At 44.6% G+C, this 19061-nt stretch overlaps 1 protein-coding gene across 2 annotated transcripts in view; it reads right to left on the bottom strand.

Annotated features, from left to right (window-relative positions):
* Positions 1-209: 209 nt before the first annotated feature.
* The window catches only part of jag2b (jagged canonical Notch ligand 2b), a 50603-nt gene continuing 31751 nt past the window's right edge, over positions 210-19061 (bottom strand). For both annotated transcript variants that reach the window (XM_015947644.3, XM_015947643.3), the window contains 16 exons: positions 18817-18863; positions 18561-18734; positions 11803-11965; positions 11555-11716; positions 11330-11443; positions 11050-11163; positions 10597-10710; positions 10083-10199; positions 9710-9737; positions 9127-9212; positions 6360-6473; positions 6129-6244; positions 1640-1897; positions 1432-1563; positions 1067-1217; positions 210-963 (listed from right to left, as the gene is read on the bottom strand). In XM_015947644.3, coding sequence (XP_015803130.3) covers positions 437-963; positions 1067-1217; positions 1432-1563; positions 1640-1897; positions 6129-6244; positions 6360-6473; positions 9127-9212; positions 9710-9737; positions 10083-10199; positions 10597-10710; positions 11050-11163; positions 11330-11443; positions 11555-11716; positions 11803-11965; positions 18561-18734; positions 18817-18863 — 2417 coding nt within the window. In that variant the 3' untranslated portion in view covers positions 210-436. The remainder of the gene's footprint in view (positions 964-1066; positions 1218-1431; positions 1564-1639; positions 1898-6128; positions 6245-6359; positions 6474-9126; positions 9213-9709; positions 9738-10082; positions 10200-10596; positions 10711-11049; positions 11164-11329; positions 11444-11554; positions 11717-11802; positions 11966-18560; positions 18735-18816; positions 18864-19061) is intronic.

Below are 19061 nucleotides of genomic sequence, written 5' to 3' on the forward strand. Positions count from 1 at the left end.
GGGCGAAGCTGGAAGAGAAGTCTGTTTTCTTCTAAACCCTTCCTACCGTCTCGCCGATGTGTGAACACCCCCACAGACATGGAACAGGAGCCCACTGATAAACAAAAAAAAATCATCTGTAAACAATCTTTATACAGCTTCTTTTTTTTTAACTCCATAACGATTCTTTAAATCCATAACAAAAAAAGCAGGAAGCATCTCTTGCTTCCTGAATATCTTTACATTTTAACTTCCTTTATATTAAAAAAAAAATTGAAGCGAAAAACAAGACGTTCACTGTGCTCCTGAATCGCTTTCGGCGACAGTGACGAAAACTAACAAAAGCAAAGAGCGGCTTCTAAAAACACAAAGCCTCATTTTTCCCTTTCCAAAAGAAGTCCCAAACAGAACAGTCGCTGCCTCGCAGCCTCTCGCTTCTGCACTCCGTTTAAATGTCTTATACACAGTGGTCTCGGAGCTCTTTCGGACCGGTGAAGATGGTGCTGACATTTTTCCAGCGGTTGTCTTTAGGACTGTAGCCTTGGGTCCGGTGGGGTGCTTTGGGGGGTGAACTGGAGCTGTGCAGGGTACAGATCACACCCCCGCTGGACTGCGCAACAGTCTTAGAGTACTTATAAACAAGCTGTTTTCCCGCCTCGGCTCCACTGCACTCCTCCTCGAGCTCAAGCTCCCCCTCCGTCTCCTCCCCCTCCTCCTCCTCATCACACGTCCGACAGGAGGAGCCCATGAGCTTCTTGCGCTCCTGCTCGGCCTCCCTGTTGTTGTCCTTCAGCTGTTGCTGCTGCTGCTGACGTCCCACAACGAGCCGCAGTGGCTCCCAGTGGTTGTTCACGTTGCCGTCAGTAGCCTCTTGCGCGGATCTCTCCCGCTCTTTTCTTCGCTTGCGCGTCCACCAAACACAGACGATGATGCAGAACAAGCAGAGCAGGCAGAAGACGACACACAGAAGAGGCACCAGGTGATCTGTTGAGGTAATAAAGGAAAGAAATGGGATTAAACGGTGAGGTGCCTAAAACGTAAATGGGACCGAACACAAACCCTTGGGGTGCGCCTTAGTTTGACTCACCCACTGATGAGGGCATGACCTGTGTTTCCACTTTGACCTCGATGACTGCCAGCATGATGGTGCTGTTGTGTCGCTTCGATAAAGTGCCCACAATGGCACTGGCAGCCTCCTGGATCAGACTGTGATCTGGGAGGTTCTCTGGCTGGAAAGACTTGAGAGTCGAAACAGAAAGCAGGAAAGAGATCAGACAACAGCTGGGAACGAGCCGAGTGGTTGGAGTCAAAGACTTTCATGAATAAATGACTATCAGTCACATTCCAACTCTCACCCAACGTTGACATCGTGAACCTACATAAATGCATGGACTAGTCGGCCTCGGGGAAACACTAGAGAAGCCTTTGCAGGTTAGAAGAACGCGTACTTACTATTGCTACTTCTACAGCGTCCTGACTGGAACGAGAGAGGTCACAGAGCAGAAGAAGAGCGTGGTCTTTTGACAAGTTTCTTGTGTCAGGAAGATACCTCAGCTCAAAGCAGATATTCTCCACTGTGGTCCCCTGCACACACACACACACACCTATATATCAACACCAATTCAAATGTCCTAATAAGGAAATGATGACAATGGCTCACCGGCGGTATTTTGTCTCTGTTGAAAACGAGAGTTATACGGCCACAGCTGTTGTCCAAATGGCCGCCGTTTGGCTGGCACTTTGTGGTTGTTTGTGAAGGTGTAGGTCCAGCCATGGAGCAAACCCCCCACTGGTTGCAAGGAGGGGAGAAGCAGGTGTAGTAGCTGTGCTCCAGACACTCCTGTCCAGCTGGGCAGGACTTCTGTCTCTGGTCCTGGTCTGATGGTTGGAGCCGACAGGGACGGCGACCGCACACCACCTGGAGTCAAATTCAAAGCAATCCCTGGTTCTGATCGTTTCATTTTCCCTAAATCGTGTGTTTTTATGTTTAAATAGTTGATCCGTGATTGCTAATTTCCAGTATGGGAATAACAACGTTTAAATGATAAATGACCCGATAAATGATACCACTTGTATAGCGCCTTTCAGAGTCCGAGGACTCCAAAGCACTTTACACTACGGTGTATCATTCACCCATTCACACACACATTCACACGCTGGTGGTGATGAGCTACGATGTAGCCACAGCTGCCCTGGGACGCACCGACAGAGGCGAGGCTGCCAACCACTGGTGCCGCCGGTCCCTCTGACCACCACCACCAGCGGACAAGGTGGGTTAAGTGTCTTGCTCAAGGACACAACAGTAGCATTCACTGTCTGGAGCCGGGATCAAACCTGCAACCTTCTCATTACTGGCTAACCCGCTCTGCCTCCTGAGCTACTGCTGCCCTTAAAACGTTGAGTGATTTATAAGATAGCGGTTTACATTGATGGGAATAACGGCGTTTAAAACAACGGGAGTTTGCTTTTTCAGTAACGAGTAATCTAATTACTGTCTTCTTTTGTCATAACGCCGTTTAAGTTAATGATAAGAAAATCGCTGCGCCAATTTAATTCAGCAGCGCGGTGTGTTGAAGCAGTCATCAGCTGATCGGGAGCTAAAGGCGAATGTTTATCCAAGCGCATCACGGCCCGTGCAGAACAAGGAAGACCCAATGAATATGGTAATATTTTTTATTTGGTGCAATTCAAACTCCGACTACTAGGTCCCAGCTGTTTTTTCCGCCTGTATTATTTAATGTTTTATGTGGCGTGTCCACGCCCCATTGACTGACATCCATAGCAGTCTAGGGTTGTCACGGTGTGAAAATTTTACCACAGTTATTGTGGCCAAAATTATCACGGTTTTCGGTATTATCGCGGTATCTTTTAAACGTGTTACATTTTCAGACAACTACATAAACCCTGTATATCAGGAAAATATTGTCCCCAGTTTGTGTCTGAATTTTGCCTAAAATTTGTTATTTTGTAATTATGTTGTTTGTTTACATTTTACCCCTTTAGTCTTTAAAATACCATCATTTGCCTATAACTTCTTATTTTTTCTGTCTGATGTCATCATTTGAAAAATATTAGATCAGATGATACTCAGTACTCAAGTAGCCTTCTAATCAGATACTTTTTTACCCTTACTTGAGTAATAAACCCTACAGGTGCTGGCCAGTAAATTAGAATATCATCAAAAGGTTGAAAATATTTCAGTAATTCCATTCAAAACGTGAAACTTGTACATTATATTCATGCAATGCACACAGACCAATGTATTTCCAATGTTCATTACATTTAAATTTGATATTCATAAGTGACAACTAATGAAAACTCCAAATTTGGTATCTCAAAAAATTAGAATATCCTGAAAAGGCTGAATATAGAAGACACCTGCTGCCACTCTAATCAGCTGATTTACTCAAAACACCTGCAAAGGCCTTTAAAAGGTCCCTCAGTCTTGTTTTGAAGGCACCACAATCATGGGGAAGACTTCTGACTTAACAGCTGTCCAAAAGACAATCATTGACACCTTGCACAAGGAGGGCAAGACACAAAAGGTGATTGCTAAAGAAGCTGGCTGTTCGCAGAGCTCTGTGTCCAAGCACATTAACAGACAGGCGAAGGGACGGAAAAAATGTGGTAGAAAAAAGTGTACAAGCTCTAGGGATAACCGCACCCTGCAGAGAATTGTGACGACAAACCCATTCAAAAATGTGGGGGAGATCCACAAAGAGTGGACTGCAGCTGGAGTCAGCGCTTCAAGAACCACCACGAGGAGACTCATGAAAGACATGGGATTCAGGTGTCGCATTCCGTGTGTCAAGCCACTCTTGAACAAGAAACAGCGCAAGAAGCGTCTCGCCTGGGCCAAGGACAAAAAGGACTGGACTGATGCTGAGTGGTCCAAAGTTATGTTTTCTGATGAAAGCAAGTTCTGCATTTCCTTTGGAAATCAAGGACCCAGAGTCTGGAGGAAGAGCGGAGAAGCACAGAATCCACGTTGCATGAGGTCCAGTGTAAAGTTTCCACCGTCAGTGATGGTGTGGGGTGCCATGTCATCTGCCGGTGTTGGCCCACTCTGTTTCCTGAGGTCCAGGGTCAATGCAGCCGTCTACCAGGAAGTTTTAGAGCACTTCATGCTTCCTGCTGCTGACCAACTTTATGGGGATGCAGACTTCACCTTTCAACAGGACTTGGCACCTGCACACAGTGCCAAAACCACCAGCACCTGGTTCAAGGACCATGGTATCCCTGTCCTTGATTGGCCAGCAAACTCGCCTGACCTTAACCCCATAGAAAATCTATGGGGTATTGTGAAGCGGAGGATGCAATACGCTAGACCCAACAATGCAGAGGAGCTGAAGACGACTATCAGAGCAACCTGGGCTCTCATAACACCTGAGCAGTGCCACAGACTGATCGAGTCCATGCCACGCCGCATTACTGCAGTTATTGAGGCAAAAGGAGCCCCGACTAAGTATTGAGTGCTATACATGCACATTCTTTTCATGTTCATTCTTTTCAGTTGGCCAACATTAGAGAAACAAACATTTTTTCATTGGCCTTTAGAATATTCTAATTTTCTGAGATACCAGATTTGATGTTTTCATTGGTTGTCACCTATAAATATCAAAATTAAACGTAATAAACATCGGAAATACATTGGTCTGTGTGCATTGCATGAATATAATGTACAAGTTTCACGTTTTGAATGGAACTACTGAAATATTTTCAACCTTTTGATGATATTCTAATTTACTGGCCAGCACCTGTATATCAGGAAAATATCGTCCTCGGTTTGTGTCCTTCCAGTGAGCTTTGCAGATTTGGGAAAATGTCATCAGGCAGTAATCATTGTTAAATTCATAATTATTCTCGGAGAGAGACCAACTCTTATCTGCCCCTGGGAGCCCCGTAATGCATAGCGTCATTTCAACATGGGGGTGTCCGCGACACGGTTTATATGCAGGTAGCGGCACTGCGGCTGCTTTATATAGTGACTTGTTGCATTCTCCCTCAACCCAAATCCTCGGATCACGCATTTTAGCTAAAACTCTAACGTTAGCTTGCCTTGCGTTGACTGTAGAGTTGTGGGTGATGGTCATGCAGATGTGTCATGAGATTTGAAGCGTTGCTGCCTTTCACAGACACTTTTTCTGCACATGCTGCAAACAGGATAGCCGTCTTCTATCAGCTGCCCCTCGGCATTCTTCAAATATCCAAAAAACACCCGTACTTCCCACTTTGTCTTCTTTGAGGGATAATAAATGTCCTGAGTGCTGCCGTCTCCTCCTTTGGCCATTATTGCAGCTTTAGCTTCAAGAAAGTTTTGGTTGTAAACAACAAAGTGCGCATGTGCCGCCGGCAACTTCAGCAGATGATACAGTGGCTGGTAAGGGTCACCGCGCCTACACCGCAGCCACGGTAATCCACCGAGATAATATATTTTTTATAAAGCAAGATGGTTATTATTGTCAACTTTTTACCGGGGTTTACCGCTACACCGGTTACCGTGACAACCCTATAGCAGTCCAATAACAGAGCTCTGTTTGTTTGGTGGGCCAATCACATCACTGTGTTGGTGGGCGAGATGTTTCTGATACAAAGATGGCGACTGCTCATTTCAAATGGCTTTGGCATCAACGTTGGACTATTTAGACTTGGGCTTTTCTTTGAGTCGAGAGCAGATAGAGGTACTGACATTTATTTAGAAAAACGATGTATTTGCGTCGTCTTTGACCATGTATGGCAGACTTCCTCATTGACTGACATCTATAGCAGTGACTACGTCACCTTGTTTGTTATCCAATAGAATGTAGAGACTGTTTAAAAGACAACTATAAATCCCGCCCCACGACTCAGCTGTCTGTAGACCATGGCCAGACTATATATATTCACATATATAGGATGGCTTACCAGGCTAGTATATTGCATCACCAAATTGTTGCCAACACACACCCCCAGTTCCTATAGAACTAAAGTGACAATATTGAGTTTTTTCCTCCGGACAAAGCTGGAAGAAACACAAACTTGGTGCGGTGTGTCTATATCAGATGATGCTTCAGACACACAAAAGGCAAAAACATGGCCTAGCTATTGACTGAAGCGCTGTAGACTGAAGCGCTGTAACAAAGCCTCGAGTGTTTAGAGGGATCGGTTACCTTTGTGCAGTGCACTTTGCCATTGAAGCAGTGGCAGTTGTTGCACTCCTCCTCCCACTGGCTGCCGTGGGGAAACTGCAGACCAGCATAGTGGCAAGGTTTGCCAATGCCAATGACTACAAACAAACAAAAGGTCACGTTGAGCTTTTTAAACAGGGTGTTGGTGGTGTTAAAATAAATCAATGGTAAATTATTTTGAATCCTTAGATGAAGGCAAGAAATAAGATTTACATTCTTGGCATCGTGATCCTGATCTACCAAGAGGACAGATGCAACGGAAGCCGTTGATCTCGTCCACACAGGTGGCTCCATAGGCACAGGGAGAAGACTGGCACTCGTTTATGTCTGTGGAGAGAAGAAAGCATCCAATTTTACTTCAACACAAGTAATGGCTTGGCCGGTTTACATTTAAGGGCATTTGTGACTAAGCTAATTCCTGCTGTTGGTGAACCAGTCGTTTAAATATTACCTTTTTAGATTTCAGTGCAAAACTGGCTCTCACCATTTTTATTTTAAAAATGGTGAGAGTAGCTCTTGATTGGATCACAAGTTATTGAAAGAATAGACTACAATATGTTCAGATAAATAATGTAAAATCAGATACATGCAAAGTGTGGGGTACCTCAGGGGTCTGTTCTAGGTCCGAAACTTTTTAACTTGTATATTAATGACATTACAAATGTATCTAAATGCTGAAATGTATTTAATTAGCAGATGGCACGTTTTCCTATGCAAGTGATAATATAGAGCGTATGAGAGAAGTGACTCAGATTTAACCAGGAAAACTCAAACAGCGGTTTAAGGTAAACAAACTATCCCTAAATCTTGAAAAAAACTAATTTTACGGTATTTAGTCAAAGAGGAATAAATATGGATACGCCACTGGCTATAGAAGGCATTATCAGTGATAAGAGTGAGGGAAATAAATGTTTTTAGGGGCCATTATTGATGAAAATACTCCCTGGAAGCATCATATTAATGGTATATAAACAAAAATGGCAAAATCGATTGCTAAATTACACAAAGTAAAGGAGTCTTTGACTAGTTAATCATTATGTCTAATATATAATACTCTGTTCCATATACTGTATGGCTTATTGCATCGAAATCTGGGGAACTACATATAAAGCATACACTAATCCAGTTTTGATTTTACAAAAAAGAATAAGTATCAGCGCTCCAACCCGTCCTTTATTTGCCAAGTTACAAATATTAAAATGTAATGATCTAGTTGATTACAGCATTCTAAGATTATTTTACAAAGCTCATATGAAATGTTATCCAAGAAATATCGAAACAAAATTTGAATAAAGACAAAAGGATGTGAGATATGTATAAAACCAAGATTCAGAACCAAAGTGTTGGAGAGATGCATTTCTGTGTATGGAGACGGTTTCTGGAACAATATGGAGTTAGAATTGAAAGAAGCAAAATCAATGACATTGTTTATATTTTCTTATATTGTTTTACAGTGTTTTTAAACCATCTTGATTGGTTTTGTTCTTTTCTGATTTATTTATTACCGTTTACCCCTCATTGAATTGTAGATGTATGAACAGTAAATTAATATTTGTTGTAAATTACTGACATATTAGTCTGCAGTTAAACACATTTTATTTATTATTGATTTAACTGTGAGGTGGGCAGATTATATATAAGATTTTCTTCTATCTGCTCCTTTTCATTAAGTTGATTGTAAGGAGTTTGTTCATTTTTTGTTTTATTTTGTTTTTTAAGAACAAAATAAGATATTTAAAAAAAATTAAAAAAAATTACAGGTTTTAAACAAAGGTTACAAATAATAGTTGGAAAAACCCTCTTTGGGAAAATGTCTCATGAGACACATTAATGAAACGACTACAAGCAGCAGCTTGATGTTACGTTTGAGCACCAACATCACAACGTACGTTACCATGGTGACATCACAGGTCCTGCTGCGATGTCCGATGCAAATTAACTCCTGTTCCCATCAAATGTCAAGTTGTACCCGACATGCAGCGATCCACCAATCACAATCATTCTTAGAGTAGATCGTGTGAGATATCATTGCTTCCCAAATCTCATTGGCTAAATGATACATCAGACTATATACTGAGCTGTAATTGGTTCATGCTGCACACAGGAGAATTGGGGATGGGACCTCTGACACATTGGCAAAAAGTTGATTTTGTCCCATGTTGCAAAAGATAAATGAATTTGCTAAATGATGGTTTTCCATGTCGTGCAGCCCTATAGAGTCTCTGCTGGAACTGAGGGTCTTTCGGAGCAGGTCTAATTAAATTAGGCGCTGCAGTTAATTAGCCTTAGAAAACAGATTGCTGTATTTCAGACAACTTCACAGATTTTGAACCATAATTTCATGCAACAGCCGAGAGTCATTCACAACGCACTCATTGCAGCAATGCAACCATGTGAACCATGATGCACCAATCAGACTGACAGAGAAAACAAGGGTTTTTTCCTTCAAGCAGCATCTGAGACATTAAGGTGACAAATTCTATAAAGACTCTGAGACCAAATAAAAGATCTGTAACCGCTAAACTAATTCTGATATTGCTGCGACTCTTCCTCTGCAGGAGGTTTAAACCCTCTAGGAACCTTCGGTCATCGTTGTCCTCATTATCATGAAACCAAGGTCTGGAGGAGAATTCTCATATTCTAGTAGAACTACAAAGGTGAGCGCTATCCGGTCAAAACAAAGGAACAGAAAAAGAATTTCAGGGTCACTGGGTAATTTGTCTTCAGTGTGTGAAAGTGTGACTGTGTGAGTATGGAGGAGGGACGACCTCTGACCCCTGAGGGGTCAAAGAACAATGACCAAGGGCAGAGGGCTTGCATTTAGGTGTCAATGTGTCCATCTAGTTCTCATCTTTACTTTTAAACCAAACTCTGACGCTCCATCAATCCATCGGCGTACGTTTTACAGATGCAATAAAGACATGAAGGCTTTTTTTTTTTTTTAATCAGAATATGTAGTTTATGTTGGCAAGTAACTCACTGATTCTGCAGTCGGGTCCGGCGAAACCAGGAGCACACTCACAGCGGAACCAGTTGACTCCATCCACACAGATGCCACCATTATAACTACAGGAGGGAAGAAATCAAATAAATAGATGAGTGTGTGTGTGTGTGTGTGTGTGTGTGTGTGTGTGTGTGTTGGTCACAGAGCTCAATTCAGCTCATCAATACCAGCCTCCACCTTTCAGATGCTAATAGGCGTGTCTGGTCCCGCCCCTCCCCTCCTCTCATCATGCCTCCCTTCCATACCTCCTCAAAGCCAAGCTCTCCCCCCCCCCAGGTCGCACGGGAAGAATAGACACGTACACCCCCCTCTAACACTCAACCTCACCCCCCCACATGCATTCACCACAGGGTCGATGGGTCTCTTGTCCTCCCTACTAAACTCCCACCTCTCCGTATTCCCTCCCCTTTGAGGCTTGATTTAAAGAGAACTTCCACGGGGGCTTTCATGGCCTGACACCCCTCCAGCCGGTGAGGTACAAGTAAAGTGTGGAGATGAGGAGGCATGGAAACATGCAGATGTGTAAATCTCTGAAAAGGTACAAATAAAAGTTACCTACCATGGGTGAGGATTGCAGTCATCTGTGTCTGTTGCAGAAAAAAGGTTAATTGAGCAATTTAATTAGAATGAAATGCACATTAATAAACAAAGTTATTAATACACACACACACACACACACACACACACACACACACACACACACACACACACACACACACACACACACACACACACACACACACACACACACACACACACACACACACACACACACACACACACACACACACACACACACACACACACACACACACACACACACACACACACACACACACACACACACACACACTTTTTTGCATATGTGATTAAATAAAAGGAAAAAGGATCATTTCCCATAGTTGCATTAAAATCTGTGCAGGGGGACCAACTTTGTTGACAGGTGGGGCCCTCCCAGCCCTCCTTGCAGATGCAGGAGAAGGTGTCTCCTCCTCCGACACACGTCCCACCGTTGGAACATGGACTAGAGGCACATGTGCTGTTCTTGGCTGCAAAAAACCGCCCAAAAGCAGTAATGTCAACAACCAGAAGGGTGCATGACAAATCAAAAACTACAAAGAAACTCACGAGAAACCAGATACAACAATCCAAAGTACAGGCTTGATGACTTCCACAGAAATGTTCTGAATCAATGCTACAAGTAATGCAAGAGTTCTCCACAGTTGCTGATGAAATCCAAAACTACAAATTAGCCACAGCGATCACCATTTATGGACAAGTTTGTGCAAAGCGACAGATTTATGCATCCAACGCCCCAAAACAAAAACAGCTGGATAATTTCAATTCTCCACATTCCTTACTTGTTTAACCTTAAATAGAACAAACTTCAATTACAAGCCGCCCAAAGAGCGCCGAGGAAATCGGTTCCGCCATAAACCGTCTCACCTGTGTTGCACGTGTTTCCTCCCCAGCCAGGTGGGCAGGAGCAGCGGAAGGCATCACCATGGTCGTAGCAGGTGCCACCATTACTGCAGGTGGTCTCATCACACTGGTTCTCACCTGGCCCCAACAAACAACATCTAATCAGCAGGCTGGCTCATTTCAGACACCCGCTCTATACTTTGTGACTAAATGGAGACGATGCAAGACATCTGTTGAAAAGTCATGCAAACTTCACTATTTATTTGCAGTTTGAACACATGCTAAAGTGTCGTGAGCATCATTTCAGGGCAATTCTAACTAAAAATGCACATTTGCAGCCCAGTGAGATACTAGCTATCCCCTGAATTGTTCCTTTAGTCATAATAACTGGATCAGAATGGATGTGATGAGATGCACCGCGGAGCTAAATTCTGCAGATGTAAACTGACACATTAACGCCGAGTTGGCGTAACTCACGGGAATGGCAGGTCTTGCCCTTCCAGTTATCTGTGCATTCGCAGTAGAAGTCGTTCACCAGGTCGACGCAGCGTCCGCCATTTTTACAGGGGTTGTGTCCGCACTCGTTGACATCTGAGGGAACAGAGGAAGGGGACTCAATCTCCGATTCCATAAACTGCCTCCTCGCCGTGCAAACAGATTAAGGACGATGAAAGCAGGAGCTCCACCCTAGGCATGCAGACATGATCCAAACGCGGGAAATGTTTGCAGACAGTCGTAGGAGGGCTGAAGAACTCACTGAGGTCACAGAGCTGACCCTCCCAGCCGTCCGGACAGAAGCACTGGAAGGTGTTGATGCGGTCGATGCAGGTTCCTCCATTTCCGCAGGGGTTGCTGATGCAGTCGTTGATGTCTGAGAGACGACGAAGCAGAATGACTTATTAAGAAAAGTTTTCTATTCCATTTCACTTCCAGCTTGTGCTGAGAGTTTCGTTACTCAGCACCAGAACGTGACTCCACCTACTTTCATGGCAGTAGATGCCACTGAAGCCTGGATCACAGACGCAGCTGAAGTTTCCTGCAGGGTGGCTGATGCAGAGCCCTCGTGGACCACAGACATTTGAGGGAACATGCTGCTCGCCGGCCGAATCGTTGGTTGCTATAGCAACGGTGCAGCTGTCAATAACTGAAAGGGCAAAAAAGTTTTATGCAATTCCCTCTGTAGATTCATTTGTTCAAAAGTATTTTAGCTCGGCGAGTCATCACACACACCTTGGCATGGCGTCGCTTGGCAGTCGTCTTTGTGTCGCTCGCACATCTTTCCCTCGAAGCCTTCGGGACAGGCGCAGTAGAAGTCCTGGTCCATGCTGTGGCACGTGGCCCCGTTCTTGCAGGGGTCGGGATCACAGGAATCTGAGGAAGCCCAGTTAGAGATCTATGGCAGACGGAAAGAAGATTGTTAAAGGTCAAACTGAATAAAAGCTCTCAAGTCAGGATCGGTAGTAAACTAAGTGGGTAGAGGCAGCTTGTGCTGCATTCCAGTTACCACCGGAATCTGAATTTGGATTTGAGAAAGACGTCTGACAAGTTAATTGATGCGTTTCCTTTACAGGAACGTCGGGGTAAATGCAGCGAAAGTGAAATTGACCGGGCGATCCGAAGACCCGTTCTTCTTAGCGATTTCTTTACCGTAAATGGAGACATGGCAGTTAAAACCTCGGCACATTAGGACGGCTGCGTTTTTACGTCACCAATTGATGCGATCACACAGAACGCGCCAAAAGCATTTAACAGAACATCATTCCCGACCAAAACAACCAATCAGCAACGTTCCCGCCCACTAACTGCACTGGGCCATTTACTGGGCCACTCCGTACCTACCCCTGATCAAGTACTCAGAAGGCTCCTGAAAACGGCCCTAGATGGCTGTAAATTTACCCTGAAGTTCCTGCAATGGAAACGCACCTAATGACGTTCCACATTGCTTTGCTCAGAAACCAGGAAATGCAGTGAATTTCTCTGCATTCAAGCCATGTAGCAACATGCTAACCAGTGGCTGGATCAAACTGCACGTGAGATACAAAAATACAGAAATAGGAATAGAGCATTTCAAATAGCAGCAGTGGAAACTTTCCCAATCAAGGAAGATGCATTTAAGGAATTTTTAACTTTTAGTCCCAACGCCGCCTTCAGAGTCCCAACGCCGCCTTCAGAGTCCCAACGTCGCCTTCAGAGTCCCAACGCCGCCTTCAGAGTCCCAACGCCGCCTTCAGAGTCGCAACGCCGCCTTCAGAGTCGCAACGCCGCCTTCAGAGTCGCAACGCCGCCTTCAGAGTCGCAACGCCGCCTTCAGAGTCGCAACGCCGCCTTCAGAGTCCCAACGCCGCCTTCAGAGTCCCAACGCCGCCTTCAGAGTCGCGACGCCGCCTTCAGAGTCGCGACGCCGCCTTCAGAGTCGCGACGCCGCCTTCAAAAATTTGAAAATGATGGACAACCCTGAGCATTCTCTTCACAAGACTGTCTGACAACAGAAGAGTGTCTTCAGTCAGAGGCTTCTTCAGTTTCGCTGCAACACTGACCGCTACTGGAGATCCTTCCTGCCAACAGCCATTGTAATATACAATAACTCTTTGATGACTTGATTATTATTATTATTCTGAGCTACTACAGCAATCAATTTCCCTCTGGGATTAATAAAGTATTTTTGAATATAATTCAGAGTCACAACGCCAACTATTATAAAAACATTCTAACTAGGAACTTGGAAATTCCTATTTCTACGTACCAATTCAGTCCTGCTAAATAAAATGAGGAAAAACTGAGAAAATGAGACACTAATTAATAATAATCTGAAAGGAAAATAAATCAGAAATGGAACCTATTTACTGCATAAACGGTCACCACACTAAAACAATTTATAATGTTTAACATTAATTTGTTTTCACAAGTATTTTGCAAATTATCCTGCAAGCCTCCAGTGTGTCCTGACCTTAGAAAACTCACTATGCTAAAGATCCAGCGTGCAACAGTCATCCACATTAAGGCGTTTCTACTCATAAACACTCATCGCTCATAATAAACCACCAAATGTTGGGGGCTGCAGCGATTTACACACAGGCATCTCAACAGGGTTTCTTTATTTCAACACATCATCGTTGCACAATAAAGAAAAAAGAAAGCTATTGTTGAAGGCAACCAAGACAGTGAAGCAAGTGAACCCAAAGGAACAATGAAGAAAGGAGGGCTAAAGTGCACATAGATGAGCAGCTTAGCGGGTTAAAGCCCGCGCTGCTGTTCTGAACAAACCAAAGGTAAGAAGACAAAGTAGGCCTCAGAAACTGTCGCTACGCTCATCGAGGGAATCCACGCCTTTACATCTCTGGCCAGTTTAATCTGGCGAGATTATTTAAAGAGAAGAATCACTGTTGAGCGGAGAGAGCAAGAAGGCCGCACTGAAAGAGAAAAGATAACTCATCATGAGTGGAAATACCAACTGTGGTCGAGCCACAATAAACATAATAAAGATAAATCACCCCAGCAGCCAGACGCCTCTGTGAAGTCTTGCCGTTTCAAAATACTGCAATGCAGAGTTTAGAGAGAAAAAGCTTTCAGTTTGTGTAAACGGAGGACTACTGTGCGTAAACTTTGGGTTGCACCCGTAGCCTTTTAAGGTGGTGAACAAGGGAGGTTAGCAGGGCAACAGGGAGCAGGAATTAGTGGTCATACGGTTTATTTTACCAAAAATGCCAGACGCCTCTTTCCTCAGCATCTGGGTGTGTGGTCAGAACATCTTAGCTCATTTTACAGCCGGCACCGACCACACCACTAAATACTAAATTCTTGCAGATTATTCAAGCGATTTTAGAGCTGAAACTACGCTCGTTACAATTAATACAATCCTTAACATGTCATCAACCAATCACGAGTCCTATAGTAGTTACATAGAAGTTGTGTTTTGTTCTGTCTTGTAAACTTATTTCAATGTTTTGTGCAAAGGTGCATTTAGAGGTGAAGATTAAAAATGCTTCCAGATGTTTTATGATAGGCTGATCTTAAACTGGCCCCAGCCAAAACCCAAGTCCGCCTTGTTTTCTGCTAAATTCTGTATAAAATCAGTCAATGGGACATTCCGCTATGCACTCTGAAAAAAGGATGCATTTGCTTCTTCTTGAAAACGATGACATTATTAGATGACTGCTTCTGCAGTCTCGACACTTTCGGGAGGCGAGTGTCCAATCGGCTCTGTTCGGCTGACCCTGCACGCAGAGTTCGGATACCGCAATATCTGGGAGCTTCAGCTTGATTAGAACCGGTTCACCTAACGTGTTTAAAGGCATTTAAAAAACTGATTTGTCTTTTTAGGGCCATTCTTTGGTTTTCTGATGCGTTTGTAAACTCTGAGTGGAGCACGGCTAGGTCGACCTGCTCAGCTACATCTTTAGCTACTGCTACCATTTATCCAGATTTCTAGGTAAGGCCTTAAGATCTAAACTTCATCCACTGAGCAAATTTACTCCACACAATCATCCTAATGCAGTAGCAATTCTCAGACTTTGGCTCTGTCAACAAACAGCAAACTGTATAGCCATCTGCTGCTCTAACAGACTGGGACTTTGGTGAAGGTTGGATGTTAAAACACAAAGACAACCGTTTAACTCGGCAGTAAAGAGACCACAATGAAACGGCTCAACCACCAAATTACACAACCACATCTTCTTAGCTCCAAAAGAAGCATCAAATCTCGCTGAAAATGCCTTCCTGATGGACATCAATAGTCTCCTGGACGACTGATCCGGTACAGATTTTCTTCAGGAACGATTTGATCCTCATTTATCGAACCGATTCTGAACGTTCGTCCACTTCCTTATCTCTCAGATTTTCCAGATGTGATGCATAAAAACGTGAGAGAGAAGTAAATCATCTAATCATTAAAAAGTGTGTTACTAATGGGCCATTCCCATCTGTACCGGGTCGGTCCGGGCCGGGTAGCGTAGGTTGTTTACATATCTGGGTGGCCTGGTATTTTTCCGGGCCAACCAAGGCTCATTCTCAGCCCTCTTCTCGAGGGGGTCTGCTTCAGGCCGACCAGGGCCAACACACCCACTGCTGACAGCAAATTCACACCTTCCATTAGAGCAAGCCTCTGATTGGTGGGTAGAATCAGCCCACATGGGCTTAAGACAAGGATGTGTGGAATCAACCGGGCCAGGCTGGGGCCGACCCGGTACAGATGGGAATGTCCCATAATATTTATCCTTAGTCCATCCATCCATCCATCCATCCATTTTCATCCGCTTATCCGGAGTCGGGTCATGGGGGCAGTAGCCTAAGGTGAGAGGCCCAGACTTCCCTCTCCCCAGCCACTTGGGCCAGCTCCTCCAGGGGAATCCCAAGGCGTTCCCTGGCCAGGTGAGAGACATAGTCCCTCCACCGTGTCCTGGGTCTACCTTTAGGTCTCCTCCCGGTTGGACGTGCCCAGAAAACCTCACCAGGGAGGCATCCAGGAGGCATCCTGACCAGATGCCCGAGCCACCTCAACTGGCTCCTCTCGATATGGAGGAGCAGCGGGTCTACTCCGAGCCTCTTCCGAATGACCAAGCTTCTCACCCTACCTCTAAGGGAGAGCCCAGCCACTCTTCGGAGAAAACTCATTTCGGCCGCTTTTATCCGCGATCTCGTTCTTTCGGTCACTACCAAAGCTCATGACCATAGGTGAGGGTAGCAACGTAGATCGACCGGTAAGTCGAGAGTTTCACCTTCTGACTCAGCTCTCTCTTCACCACGACAGACCGGTACAACGCCCACATCACTGCAGATGCAGCACCAATCCGCCTATCGATCTCACGCTCCAGTCTTCCCTCACTTGTGAACAAGACCCCGAGATACTTAAACTCCTCCACTTGGGGCAGGACCTCATCCCTGACCCGGAGAAGGCATTCTACCCTTTTCCGAATCAAGACCATGGACTCAGATTTAGAGGAGCTGATTCTCATCCCAGCTGCTTCACACTCGGCTGCAAACTGCTCCATCGAAAGCTGCAGATCACATTCTGATGAAGCCAGCAGGACCAAATCATCTGCAAAAAGCAGAGACCTGATCCTCAGGCCACCAAAACGAATGCCCTCCATACCTTGGCTGTGCCCAATTTATGTGTCCATAAAGGTTATGAACAGAATCGGTGACAAAGGGTAGCCTTGGCGGAGTCCAACTCTCACTGGGAACAAGCCCGACTTACTGCCGGCAATGCGAACCAGACTCTGATGCCGGTCATACAGGGACCCAGCAGCCCGTATCAGAGGGCCTGGTACCCCATACTCCCGGAGTACCCCCCACAGGGCCCCCCAAGGGACGCGGTCAAACGCCTTCTCCAAATCCACAAAACGCATGTAGACTGGTTGGGCAAAATCCCATGCACCCTCCAGGGGTCTTGTATTTATCCTTAGTAATGATTTAAAATATTATAAAAGGACCAAGCGATATAATCAACACTTCATCCACTCCAGCTTCATCTTCAAACCCTCAAAGCAGCAGCTGGCATCGTATTAAGTTCCCCTTACACAGTTTCAACGCAGACCTTTTCTGGGCTATAAAAAAGTGTGTCTCCGCTCTGGTAGGAAAACCCAGACTCCGGTGAAGATTCTGTTTCAACTCTGGGGTGCTCCTCACTTATATTAATTCACCTGTCTTTGTAAACCTGCCCCTACGAATGCTAATGTACCTCACTTTCTCTATTCTTTACCCACTTGGACTGCCATGTTGCAGAGATTACGACTGTGACACAATCATATTTCTAATGACCCAACACGAGATCTTTATCAGAGAAATATGATGCCAGAGGCATCGTAGTTTTGGCACTAAAGGACAGGAATGTACATCGTGCCGTAGCAGGCACGAGAGCGTGGGTAGCATGCAGGCAGAAATCCAGGCCCACATTTATATTAGAGAGCCTAAATCAGGACTGGCTCCAAACCAGAGATGTCCTACATTTGAGGTCTCAGTGAAATGTCGGTTTCCCAACCTACATTCAGACTCGCTTACAAAAGGCTTCGGCGAGAATACACAGAGGGCTTGGAACGGAGAGGTAAGGTCTCGGCTTGTAGAGCTAGACATTTGTTCATAACTCAACTGATGAGCATCCCGGCGGTTGCTTGATGACTCGGCGATTATCAATGATCTGACCCAACATGCCAGAGAACGTAAAATCAGCTGCCGAGTCAAGTGTGAGCAACACGGTGCCAGACATCACACCAACTAGCATCATGCAAACTAGTAGGGATGCATATTGGTGAAATTATGGCGATACGATACGCATCACAATACAATATATCACAATATGTTGCAATACATTCAGACAATATTAGCGATATTTTTAGACTGAATTTATTGTAGGAAAATTCAATAAACAGTCCAAACTGATACTTAACAAGTTTAACATGAGGTATCCGAACCATAGAGGGATTTACGTTTCAATGGTGGAAACAAAGCCCATGGCACACTGCTGCCAACTAGCGGTCGGTGTTTGAGATGCACCAAAAGTAAAGAAAATAGAAATGTTTGCATGAAAATTCTTCCAAAAATTAGATACGACTTTTGAATATTAATATCGCAGGAAAACATCACGATATATTGCCATATTCATATTTTCTTACATCCCTACAAACTAGTCTGATGAAAAGTTCATAAGATTTTAGTTCTGAGCAGCCAGACATTTTCCTCAGTACATTTCCAGATGTTCTGAAGGAGTTTTTCTTTGTGCTAAAGCAGCTTTTCAGACTATTACAGCCCTATGTGCCATGTTTATGAAGACAGTAGAAGGTGGGTGATCAGTGGCAGCAACACAGATCCAAGTTTTATGTGATTTCTGGATTGGCTACTTTTTTTAAATAATCCAGAAACAAATAAATCAGAATTTTTGAAAAACTTTGAAATTCTTCTGAAAACAAGAATCACTTTTTAAATCTTAAGAGGAAAATGTGTCTCTCTGGATGAAAGAGTGACGGACAACTTTTGCAAAGGTGCTCGGGTCTCACCTCACACAGCTGGCCACCAAACTCTGCTGGACATTCACAGACGAAGCTGTCGGACACGGCGCGGCAATGGCCGCCATTCTGGCAGGGTCGGCTGTCGCATTTGTTCCTCTGGATCTCACAGTTAGGGCCCACGAAACCAGGAGGACACTGGCAGTGGTATCCCCTCGGGCCCTTCTGCAAACCAAAGAAAACAAGGTCAGAGTATAACCACAATCTGCCAACTTAGCGCAGGTTATCATAAAAGAATCAACCATACCTTGCAGGTAGCTCCATTCTGGCACTGACCGTGGCAGCTGTTGAAATCTAAAGAGAAAAAATAAGTCTTCAAACTAACGTATTTCTAACCCACCTGATGGGTAAATCTATGTGCAGCTCAAGTTAAAAATAAGGAATAAAGCAACAAGTGAAGCCAAACCAGAGCTGGACAGACCTTGGAGTGAGGTAGCATGCATTGCAGGGATTACCAGATGTTGGAAAGGAAGGGATGCTAAACTACACCTA

The sequence above is a fragment of the Nothobranchius furzeri genome, chromosome 2 (assembly GCF_043380555.1).
Source record: "Nothobranchius furzeri strain GRZ-AD chromosome 2, NfurGRZ-RIMD1, whole genome shotgun sequence".
NCBI lineage: Eukaryota > Metazoa > Chordata > Actinopteri > Cyprinodontiformes > Nothobranchiidae > Nothobranchius > Nothobranchius furzeri.